We start from the raw sequence: 12,685 nt of genomic DNA, 5'->3' as shown, positions 1-12,685 counted from the left end.
GGCTGCCATAGATCTTTCCTTTTAAACAATGCCAGTTGCCTGGCAGCCCTGCTGGTCTATTCGGCTGCAGTAGTGTCTGAATAACACCAGAAACAAGCATACAGTTAATCTCGTCAGATCTGACAATAATGTCAGAAACACCTGATGTGCTGCATGCTAGTTCAGGGTCTATGGCTAAATGTATTAGAGGCAGAGGATAAGCAGGATGCCAGGCAACTGGTATTGCTTAAAAGGAAATCAATATGTCAGCCTCCATATCCCTCTTGCTTCAGTTGTCCTTTAACACCCAAAATGATACAAACACTAAAGACCCATCCAAAGTTCAAATATTAAAGTAAACCTCCAGGATGTTAAAGAGGACCTGTAACTTTAAGAACGTCCTCTGGGGAATACTTACCTTGGGAAGGGGAAGCCTCTGGATCCTATTGAGGCTTCCCCCATCCTCCTCCGTCCCACGATGGCAGCACTAGCGGTCCCCTAACGGCGGCCATGTAAATATTTACCTTCCCTGGCACCAGCGCAGGTGCAATAACAGCTCACCGCTCGGAGTCAGGTGGAGATAACCGATTCCCGACCAGATCCGCTCTACTGCACAGGCACAATTTGCCTGCGCTGTAGAGCTGACTCGATCGGGCTCAGCTATTTCTGCCTGGCCCAGAGCGGAGAGCAACTACTGCGCCTGCGCTGGAGCCATGAAGGTAAATATTGCAGGAACTACAGCGCCTGCGCCACAGCGGACTTTCCTTGTCAGCGGTGGTTTTGGGGGCCAAGCGAGACCACTGTGGGACGAAGGTGGACGGGGAAAGCCTTGATAGGCTAGAGGCTTCCCCCTCTCGAGGTAAGTACTCCTCAGGGGATGTTTTCAAAGTTACAGAGTCTCTTTAAATACATGTGTTCCCCTTATATCAGCTATTACAATGAATCTTGGAGTAAACCTTTTCCATTCCTTATGAATATACCTTAGTTCTTATGTACACATTATGCCATTAGTCACACTATGTTCACTTTTGAAATGGCTGTCTCACAGTAATTCTCAGTAAAAAGGAGGCTGAAAGCTTGCAGCTGCTGCAACTGATTGGTCCATTTCTAAGATGTGTATATTTGCATAAAATTTGCAAAATCTTCGGAAACTAGTATGGTTGAGGTGATCCACCGGGAAACCTCATAGAGAACAGTTCTCCAATTACAGCACACATTACAACCTGACGCCTTGTAATTGGCTGAATAGTCTAGTCCCCTCTAAAAATTTTAAAGAGTGCTGTCATTGGTGAACTGTTAATATAGCAACCAATCACTTTACCTCAGTGCCCACCATTTATCCAGCACCAAAATGACTGTTCACTGCTGCTAACTGAGGCTTTTACCATTTCCTGTGATGAGGGGGGGGGGGGGGGGGGGGGTTGTTTAGGGGGCTAAGGTTTGGAGTCAGGCGTGGAGTGGTTAAGGGTAAGTAATCGGGGGGGGGGGGGCAAGGGAGGGGGAGTAGGGTGAGGTTATGGTTAGGCAGCAGGGTAGAGTGGTTAAGGGTTATCATGGGGGGGGGAGGCTGGGTTTAGTAAGGTTAGTCATCAGGGTGGAGTGGTTAAGAGTTAGGCATGGGGGGGTTGGGTTGGTTAAGGTTTGGCAGCAGGGTGGCATGGTTAAAGGTTAGGCACCAGGTGGGGTCTTAGTGTTAGGCATAGATAGAGTGGTGGAAGGAGGATTTAGTGTGAGAGTAGGCAGGGACTCTATTATACATCACCTGCTCCCGCTGATCATGTTTCCTCCACTTCTGGTTAGTTTGCAGATGTCCTCCAGACCGAAGCAGGTGCTTTTTGGCGCCAACCGCATAGAGTCTGGCTTGGGAACCGCTATATACCTGCTCCTGGGGATCAACAGACTCTAAATTACTTCCTTCTCCGAGTAGTTCAAGACTCGCAGGGGGAATAGTATTTACGCCACCAGGAATTTGAACATCAGCAGGGTAAGCCATCATTCGGCACACGCTGCACCCAACTCATGGGCGCCGTACATATACATACGCCTGCAGCCAGCCAATCGCCTGCAAACTGACCAGGAAGTGGAGAGGACCTGATCACCAGGAGCAGGTATAATAATGTTAGATGCCAGTAATGACATCTTGTTACCAAGATTATTTAAAGTTTTAGAAATGTCCTAGAGTGTTAACTAACGTAAGTAACGAGATGTCATTACTCGCATCACCCTGCGCCATTATTTTGCAGCGCTATTTTTAAATGTACGCAACTATCCCTACGCCCACAGTGGCCAATGAAAGTCTGGTGGTGTGGCTCAGGAAAGACCTCTGTGAGTCCTCTGGATCCAGATCACAGCTGCAATCACTGTTCCCCACCCCACTGATATCCCTACACAAGGCTCATTCCCTAGTTACACCTCTGCTGTGGCCATTCAAAGTGATCACACTTTCCACACCACACCACCACAGGCCTATGTCTCTAGACCCGGAAGTCGGTGCACGACCCCTGCAGGGACACCACTCCTGCAACACCAATGTACTATAACAAACTGGAGACGGCACACAAAAGGCTTCTTCAAGATGACTGCATTAACAGCATACAGAGCAAACTGAGGCACGCGACGTTTCGGGCGTCGTCCTTCTGCTGTGACCATACCTTTTCTTTGGATAATGAATCTTTGTATTCAGGGCATTTCTCATCTAACTCATCATCGCTCCACTCCCAGTCGCCATCTTCTGTTTTGTGCAGATGGCCGCTGGAGCCAGGAACTCTTCTAACCTGGCAAGACAGAAATGTTCCATAATTATTCCATAGCTAAGGAGGAAGTCCAAGACACAATGAGCCCCTGTCATCTAGATTCAGAATAGGTCCATCATTTGGCAGGGAGTTTCAGTAATATAGCCATCAATTCATAGAGAGAGAATACCTTATCAGTCAATGCTGCCACTAAGTGCCGAAGCATATACAGTATAGACTGCATTCTCATCAATATGGCTATGGCACCTATAGGCTATTTTAGGTTAGTAGGTTCAGTTCTGCTTTGCTTTCAAATTGGAGGCATTCAATGTGAATAGATGAATGAAAGATATAGTGGATTGGGCTATTTATTTATCATTCTTCAACTAGCAATCAATGTTCTCGTTATTTATATTACAAATAGCCATGTAATCCTGTGTGTAGCCACCGAACTTACTCTGCAAAACATGACTAATTTTCCAGTGAAAAAAAAACCAAAAAAACAGTACTCCTCGTACGCCTGGAAGAATGCCCCCCAAGCCCCCCCCCCCCCCCCCCCCCCCATGTTTTTTCTTTTTTTTATTACACTAATGCAAATGTCCCTTGGGAAGAGAAGTGAAAAGAAATAACTCAGGCCAGCTCTGATATCAGAATATAATAATTGGAATACCAGAATATAAATCATCACTGGCTGTGAGTTATAAATATTAAATGTTGTTATTTTCCTATTATTAAATGAAGTCATCACATACATCATATACAGTATATAAGAATTATTAATACTAATTACTACACACTAATCCACACAAAATACTGCAAACTCACAAACGCTCACTAAATCACAATGAGGCTTATTCCGTCAATCCCATAACATGATTTTTTAAGTTAAATTAGGGCTACTTGGTTTTGAGATGTGCTGATCTTCAGACAACACTGTACCATACAAACTGACATGGCATTTGCAAAGCATATATATGGGAAGACAAGTGAGAAAAAGTGAGATTTCCCACTAGATTACTAAACAAGTAGCCCATATGTCAACAGTGACTCCTAGTGGCTAGAGGAATGAATAATAGGTGCTAGTACAAGGAGATGCCAGCAAATGCAGGCTAGTATAAAAAAAAATTATTTGACAGACCAGGGGCATAGTATATTTGTCTTGTGGTGGTTGCTGCATGGACAGGGTGAGATATGGAATTACATTTCAAAGTAGACTATTCCTTTATATCAGATATTTTCTCCAGCATTGACAGTCTATCGCCCATGTCATCTACTCTACTATATTGTATCACTATTCATATACTTAGTATGGTATTGTGAGTGATGTCAGCACGGGAGATGTTACCAGCTGTGCCTGTATTCATAAAATGTTACCTAAAATGATGGTGGGCTCCCCAGACCTATAACAGAAGGTTCCCCTACCTCATTATTATGAGTGGTCAGGGGAACATGGTTGCTGGATAGTGTACTGGTTAAGGGCACTGCCTTTGACATGGGAGACCAGGGTTTGAATCATGGCCAGGGTCAGTACCTATTCAGTAAGGAGTTCAAGGCAAAACTCTCTAAGGCTCCCTGCACACTGCATGCGATTCCGAGTTTTAATCGTTTTTTACATCCGATTCCGATTTTTAATCTTTACTGCATGCTGCATTTTTTGATCCATTTTTCTGTTGAATGTATTCAGGGAAAATCAGAATTGAAAATGGGAATTGGAATCGTAAAACGGATTTGCAGTGTGCAGGGAGACTAACTCTGCAGGGTGGCCTCCTGAGCGCGTCCCAGTGGCTGCAGCTCTTGAGCGCTTTGAGTCCAACAGGAGAAAAGCGCTATGCAAATGTTCAGATTATTATTATTAACAAACATCGACATACTATGTATAGTGTGTAAAGAAAACATTAAGGATCACCCTAACTATACAACTCCACCCCTCTCCGGGGCTTCATAGCAGCCACCACGACTAGTATAGCAATTGCTACATCCTGTCCTTATCTCCTTCTCAATAACATATGCCAGCCAGCCCAGGACACTCCCCTTTAACCACTTCGGTACCAGCAGCCTCTGCCCCCTTAAGGACCAGAGCTGGTACGCTAAAACGCCGCATTCCGACGAATTGCTTCAATAATCCGTCGTTTCCGCCGCAGGCTTCTCTCTCTGCCGTCTCTATGACAGCAGAACGCTTTCGTTGGCTCCTGACCCTGTCACTCAATGTAAGCCAATGGGAATGGCTTACAGTATTGACAGGGCCGGGAGCCAATGAACACGGCTCCTGCCCGGCTCACAGTGCTCTGCCATCATAGAGGCGGCAGGGCAGCACATTGCGGCTGGTAGAAAGCGGTGAGAGCAGCGGTGAATGGGACGTAGAGTTTACGTCCGGTCAGAACCGCAGCGCCACCTGCCCGACGTAGATTTAATCTGCATCGGTCTGCACAAAGTTAAAGAAAAACTAAGGTAAAAATAAACTGATGAGATAAACAAGTATATGTGCAGTGCCTAGCATACAAATAATCAGCCTGTGCTCCTTTTTGTCCTGTCTGGAAGAGTTAAAATTTAGGTATGCAAGTGACAGTTTTTTCTCCAATCAGGACCTAAGACAATAGTGAAACCCACAGAAACGATTTCAAGAGAGCAGGGAAAAGATGAAAAATAACCATAGTTCATAGATTTTAGCACTGGCATAATTCAAAGACTGTCATCGAGCAGAGAAAACAAAACAGTAGATGATGGGGTCATGGTGGGATATCTCACAAAGTAATTTTAGGAGTAGGGAGGATCAATGCAACTGTTTATCTCATCAGTTTATTATCACCTCAGTACAAGCATGTTGAGGAAGAGATGAAGATCTACTAATTGGGGAAATAGATTTTTTTTTTTATTTTGAAAAAAGGAAACTTTTTGTTACAGCAAAATTGGTTTAACATAACGTTTTAATGTTCATTTGCTGCCTATTTAAGTGACACTGAAGCGAAAAAAAAAAACGTATTTTGACATAATTAATTGTATGTGTAGTACAGATCATTTATAGAACAATAGTAGCAAAGAAAAGAGTCTGATTTTTATAATGTTAAGCTTTTTGTATAACATTGCATCATTCTTTAATATTTGCAGTTTACAGACTACACTCTATATTTTAAACTATGAAACATATTAAACAGAGCAGAGCTAATGCCCCTTTGAAATTTCCTGCAGTAAAACCTCAAACAAAGAAGAAACAGAGAAAGGTTGAGATAAGTGCTTCAGAAAACAGTACTGTAGCCAACCAAGCTTGGTCGGAGAGCTCAGAGAAGCTCTTTCGCATAGATAACAACTGCAGTTTCTTAACTCTTTCCATACTGGAAACAATATGAGACTCATATTTATTATTTATTTATTGTATTTATAAAGTGCCAACATATTACGCAGCGCTCATATCTGTGCTACTTATGTTCCATTTCTTAGCTGTACTACACATCCAAATCATTATATCATAAGTTTAATTTCACTTCAGATTCCCTTTAAAGAGAACCTTTCCGGAGCTTGGGCTGCAAGCAATATATGAGCCTGGACAGGACGGCACACTTGCTATCTAATAGCAGAAATTCTCTAATAAAACGTGCCTGAGATTTGCAGGATCATTATATTTCTCCAGCGATCGCAGTAAATCAGGCCCATCGAATGTGCGCTCCTGGCAAGGAAAACTCATTTCCTAATTGGTGAAATATATGCTTGTCAACGGCCCGAGGAAATCTAATCGTGGAGCGTTTAAATGTGTTCAATTTGCAATAATACATTTGTAGTAATGAAATAAGCCCCGCTGTGATGTATCTATAGATCGATTATCTATGATGCTACTAAAACACTACAGCTAAAAAAAGAAAGTGAGAATAAATAACGGGCATGCAAAACGAACATCACCAACACATGCTTCAAAAAAAGAAAATAACACTAAGGCAACCCAGGAACTACATCCTAGATCAGGCTTGTCAAGTACCCTTCTGTTGCCATCTTGCTCTGTGTCAGAACCTGGCACCAGGCTTGCATTTGCAGGATTCTGCTCAACCTACTTGAGCAAAACAAAACAGCATCAGAGCCCTATTGAACATCTTGCAAGAGACGCAAGTGGCTTGGAGAGCACATTGGTAATCATTACACAACCTGGCTGTTTATAGTTCATTGCTAAGGAGCATAATGTTCAAGTGGTTCTGCTGCTTGCCACGTGCTGTGCATTTCAGAACAGCTTTATAGGCAAATGTTTACATTCATGGGCCCTCATTCAATTCACTTTTTATCCACCGTTTTCCCCCAGGTGATATTTTCACACCGTATCATTAAAATGCCAGCTGCAAGCAAGAACATCATTTTGACAGTTCTTTGTCACCTACTTTTTGGTCATTTTTCAATTGCTGCGGGCTGAAAAGTTATTTGACACGTAAGATGTAAAATTATGTCCTGGGAGGAAACTTAGGAGAAAAGGTGAACTGAATAGGGGCCGTGGTGTCAAATAAACTCACTTAACTGCATTATCATGTTATAGGCAGGTCCTTAAAGTTGTATGAAACTCAGCATTTCCTCTTTGCTCTAAAATATTATTTTCGGTATAAATTCTACTACCACAAGCAAAACAAAATGAAGCAGAACAGCATTCAAACAGTTAAACACAGCACTTTGTTCTTCAGTGGAAAGCTCCTTGCTTCAGTGGAAAGCTGAAGAGGTGATAACATATATTTTGTTTACATTCCCTTGGCAGATACATTTAGTAAACATTAGCAAACTGTCAAAAACTGTGCTGAGAAGCAGAAAGAGCTGAGAAGTGATCACTAGATAAATTGTAATATATGTATACAGCAGCTATGCAATAAAATGCGATGGCACCTTTCAGAGCAGATAAACTGTACTATGAGAATTTATAATTTATAGAAAGACAATATTACTTGTGCACAAAAGCAAATATGATAACTGTATGGGTAATACAAAGTAGGAAACATATTTTTAGTGAATGTTACTGCATGTCAGAGTTTAATCCTACTTTAAAGTGTACATGAAATGGGGCCAAAAGTAAACCTCTGTGGACATTGTTACCAGAACTTATAAACTGCCTTACATGAATATTTTTCCTTATGATCACAGTGGTGAAATTTCATCATTTCAAGACCATGCAAACCTGCTTCTGCAGTCGCATAGACTGTAACCCTGATGCAGTTCCTTTTTTCATCCAGCTTCTCCCAACAGGTGATTATCTCAAACCCAGAATCTCCTCCCCTCTCTGGTTCCTAAGCTTATGCCACTCTGCCATGTCTTCAGCAGGAAGTGACCATTTAGGAACTACAGATGGAAGGAGAAGTGGGTTTTCATATTACTAGTTGCGAGGAGCTGGACAGGAAAAGAAACATGTACATTTGAGGATGGTTCCATGCCATTCCTATTACCCTCCTGCTTTAGCAATGCAACATTGCTTTCTTCTTTGTATAAGCACTAGTCTCCCATAGTTTACCTAACCATAACCAATCCTCATTACAGCACATCACCTTCCTGATGCCCATCAGAGCTCTTATTACTAATGAAAAAATCCTTCTTGATGCCTATCCCTAAACTTACCCCCAGTACAGTTTACCACTACTTCCCCCATAACGTTTTCCTTTTCTTGTTGCCTAAACCTTCTCCCTAACGTTATCCCCTTCCTAATGCCTAAGCTATCTTTCCTGACACCTAACCCTAACCCAGCGTTTCTCAAATATGTCCTTGTGACTTCCCAATGGTGCATGTTTTGCCAGCAACCTCACCAATGCATGATTGTGCGGAAGTTCATTTTGATGTTTTGCTTGCTACACCCCTTTCAGCACCTCCCCATTAAATCTACAAGTGTTTAAATGTCTTAGCTCAAGCTAAGGAGCCTGGATTGTGTGCTTTTTAAATTGTATTTGATCCTTTGTGGCTAGGATTTTATCTAGTGCTCTCCCTCTTCCCCTATTAGTGATCTTAACACACAGCTTGCTGGTGTGTTCGCATGGCACATATGTAGGTACTAGCAGCTCCCTTGCAGGATTAGTTAGATGCACTATCTGTCCCAGGGAGGACGTTAAGGATATGTGCTCCTATTCCCTAGATAGGTTGATGCACTGAATGCCAGAGTTAGGATTTTAACTTAGCTGTAGGGACAGCATCCCCTCTGCAGGCCCAAGACACTAAATGCACAGAACATCAAACATACTGGGGGTGAGCAGACAGTAGTTGGTTGCTGAGGAAAAGATCTCTAAATTGCAGCAGGTATTTTATTTTTATTCAATACTAATTTTTTACAAAACCTTTTTTACGCGTAAATATTTTAAAATAAAGTACTACCATAAGTGCATGTTAAACCCCGATTCAGGAACTATTTTGTAATTATTTTATACATTGCTATATACAACACTTATACATATAAAAAACAATAACTTGATAAGCAGCAGTAGTGTGTGGCTTTGTTACTGTGGCTGAATTAGAAGTGTGCAGGAATTAAAACTCCACCCATCCCCAAGGATGAGATATGGTGGGATGGTCCAGATTGAATGGCGATAGGTGGGGAGGTGCAGAGATTGTGTCCCCGCCCACACCTGCCTATAGCCCAATTGAATTGTCTTTTGGAGAATTCAGGCACTAAGCAGTTTCTGCTCTGAACTTTCAAACAATATAATCACCATTTAAGGCTCACACCGAGTAATAGGCATGACAAATGAATCACATCGCTTGTCAATAGCCCCAAAAATGTCCCTGATTCCTTATGAGGACCCTTTCATATACACCGCATTACGTTGCCATGAAGTATGCTCCCTCATCGCAAGGGCAATGAAAGTCCACAGAGACTTTCATACTTACCTGATGCGTCCCGCTGGAACTAATCAAATTGCCGCAATCCCGTTGCAATGTCATCCATGCGTTACTGCATGATCAATGCTTACAGCATGGATTATGCAGTGATTCAAGCCTATGGCAATGCAGTAAGTGTAAACAGCTTCCGCAACACTGTACAGAGAATATACTCTTGTCACTTAACTGTCCCTCAGAGGAGCTCACAATCTAATCCCTACCATAGTCATATGTCCACCATAGTCTAGGGCACATTTTTGGGGAAGCCAATTAACTTATCTGTATGCTTTCGGGATGTGAAAGGAAACCCACACAGACACAGGGAGAATATACAAACACCATGCAGATAGTGTCCTGGCTGGGTTTCGAACTGGGGACCCAGCGCTGCACAGCAAGAGTGCTAACCACTACGCCATGGTGCTGCCCATTACTATGTTCTATTCAAAGTGTACCCAGCCTGCTAATGGCCAGTGCAATGCAGAGGATTACAGGAAGCCAATAGAAACACATGTACAAGCTGCAAGTAAGAATACAACGTTTCTACTTTTTCTTTTAATAAACACAATACGGGTGTTTTTTTATCTGTGCCTTAAAGTGATACTTAAGTCAAATAAAAAAAATGAGTTTTACTCACCTGGGGCTTCCCCCTTAGCCCCCAGCAGCTGTCCGGTGCCCTCGCAGCATCGAACCGATCCTCCTGTCCCCGCTGGCGGCTCCTTCCAGTTTCGGCGACAGCCGCCGACAGGCTGGGAACGCAAGTGATTCTTCGCGTTCCCAGCCACAATAGCGCCCTCTATGCTGTTATTGCGGCAAGAAGGCCGCAATAACAGCATAGCAATAACAGCATAGAGGGTGCTATTGTGGCTGGGAACGCGAAGAATCACTCGCGTTCCCAGCCTGTCAGCGGCTGTCGCCGAAACCGGAAGCAGCCGCCGGCAGGGACAGGAGGATCGGAGCGATGTTGCGAGGACACCGGACAGCTGCAGGGGGCTGAGGGAAGCCCCAGGTGAGTAAAACTAATTTTTTTATTTGACTTAAGTATCCCTTTAAGTTACTTATGAAATGAAGATCGTACAGAGAGAGGCAAGACATTTCCATGTAAGACTGCATTTGTATTTAGTTAACCCATTGAAGAACGCTGCCAGCTGTCAGTGTTACACATCGCTAAACCTAGTAACAGCTAGCATGAAACAATGATCGCACCGAGAATGCACGTAAGAATAGCAATCTACATGTACAAACACCAACATTGTCATGTCTGTCCCCTTTAAGACAATTTTCGCTTCTGATCAACACGGAGCTCGTATTTATATCATTAGAGTTGCTTGCCAGTTTTTCCACAGCAGCAACAAATCTGACCAAGGATGACTGAAAACCATTAAATTAGTAAATAGGCCCATCTGTCTGGAAATACTCAGGGGTTTAATCTGGCATGAAATGTAGATGTCACATGTTAAGTGGTTGTAACCATTATGGACTGTTGTTTCTTTAAAAAGGATCACTAAATGCTCATTAAAATTCATGAACTCACCTCCCAAACAGCCTAATGAATAAAAATCAACATACCGTATATCCTCGACTATCAGCTGAGAAATATAAGTCTTCTGACTTGTAGCCGGGATGTTGGTCATGGGGGAGGGGAGGCGACTTTTCCTTTGTCCACCAAGGGCGCCCGCCTCTTTCTCCTCCCTCGAGCATATATACAGGGCTACTGCAGGGGAATGCGCACCCCTATTCCACCGCTGGGCCTCTCATCTCCTCCTCAGTGCAGCTTGCATGCATCAGCGTCCCTCCGTCAGCTCCCAGTGTTGTCACTGGGAGCCGACGGGGGAACGTTAATGAAAGCTGACCGAGTTGCACTAAAAAGGAGATTAAGTGCCCGACTGTGCAATATGTATGTGTATTCCCCTGCGGTAGCCCTGTATAAAGGCACAAGGGAGAAGAGACAGGCAGCTGACCTTCGGGAACATAGGTAAAGAGGAAAACAGCCTTCCCCATCCCCCGCGTGGCCGCTCTGCATATAGGCACTGATTACTAGTCACACTGATTGGTGTGTGTATGTGTGTGTGTGTGTGTGTGGGGGGGGGAGATGAGTGAGGATGCTTATCACAATAATTACCAAAGGGGGTGATAAATAATGGCCACACTGATTATCAAGTGGGGGAAAGGATAATTGCTGCACTGGGGAGGGGGGGGGGCAGTAAAGTAAATGGCTACACTTGAAGACACAATGGCTGCAACTGGGGACCGGGAGGGTTTAATAGCTGTACATGAGAACATGGAGGAGTTATTGGCTGCATTTGGGACCAGGAGGGATTATTGGATGGAATAGTTTATGCAATGCAGCTGTTAACCTCTCCACATCCTCAAATGCAGACAGCTGTTAACCCCTCCTGGTGCCCAAGTGCAGGCACTACCCCCTCCTGGTCTTTTACGCAGTATGTAGAATGTAACAAGGCCTACAATGTATAACTATTAATCCAATTTGAAAAAAAAAACACTGCCATGACTGTAGGATCACTAGCAGGTAAACAGGATTCAGATTCATCCCACTTCCAGCTCAGGGCCCTGGGACAATTGCCCAGGTTGCCCATACAGTAGCGCTGGCCCTGATGACAGGCTTCTAGTTTCTTGGGTTTTTAAATGTGTAGCATCATATTAACATGAGATTGTAGTTCACCTTTAATCTCGACAACAGTCTGCCGAAAGCGCCATAATCATTTTGATTCCAGATAAGAGATGGAGGAGAGAAAATTCATTCTAGTCTATTAAGAATTATTGCTAAAGCCGTTATTCTTGCACGCAATGGACAAAAAAAAGCATTAGGTTCATTTTCGATGAGTACAGTACTTAATGAGTTTCTGCAGAACATTCCCCAGCCAGTTTTAATTAAACTTTCTAGTGGTAGAATTTGCCTCCGAGTACGGTTGCATTTAAACAATTAACAGTCTGTAAAGCATCAAGTCAGCATCTTCGGCAGATTGGACTTTTTAGGCTTACAGAAGGTTTTTTTTATACCCCCCACCCCAACTCCCTCCCCCGCTAACAATATATTTAATGATGTGATGTGTGCTTAGGAAATCACAATTCATCACAGGAGATCATTTGAAGATGAAGATAGATAATATGTTTTTAAAGACACTCATTACGCAGAA

At 43.2% G+C, this 12,685-nt stretch overlaps 1 protein-coding gene across 1 annotated transcript in view; it reads right to left on the bottom strand.

Annotated features, from left to right (window-relative positions):
- Nucleotides 1-12,685, bottom strand: part of STK39 (serine/threonine kinase 39) — an 827,935-nt gene that overhangs the window by 230,194 nt on the left and 585,056 nt on the right. The window contains exon 11 of the mRNA XM_068247051.1: nt 2,631-2,753. Within this exon, the coding sequence (XP_068103152.1) occupies nt 2,631-2,753 (123 nt within the window). The remainder of the gene's footprint in view (nt 1-2,630; nt 2,754-12,685) is intronic.

The sequence above is a fragment of the Hyperolius riggenbachi genome, chromosome 7 (genome assembly GCF_040937935.1).
Source record: "Hyperolius riggenbachi isolate aHypRig1 chromosome 7, aHypRig1.pri, whole genome shotgun sequence".
Taxonomy (NCBI): Eukaryota; Metazoa; Chordata; class Amphibia; order Anura; family Hyperoliidae; genus Hyperolius; species Hyperolius riggenbachi.
The sequence above is the reverse complement of the archived record's forward strand: the minus strand, read 5'-3'. Positions and strand labels throughout refer to the sequence as shown.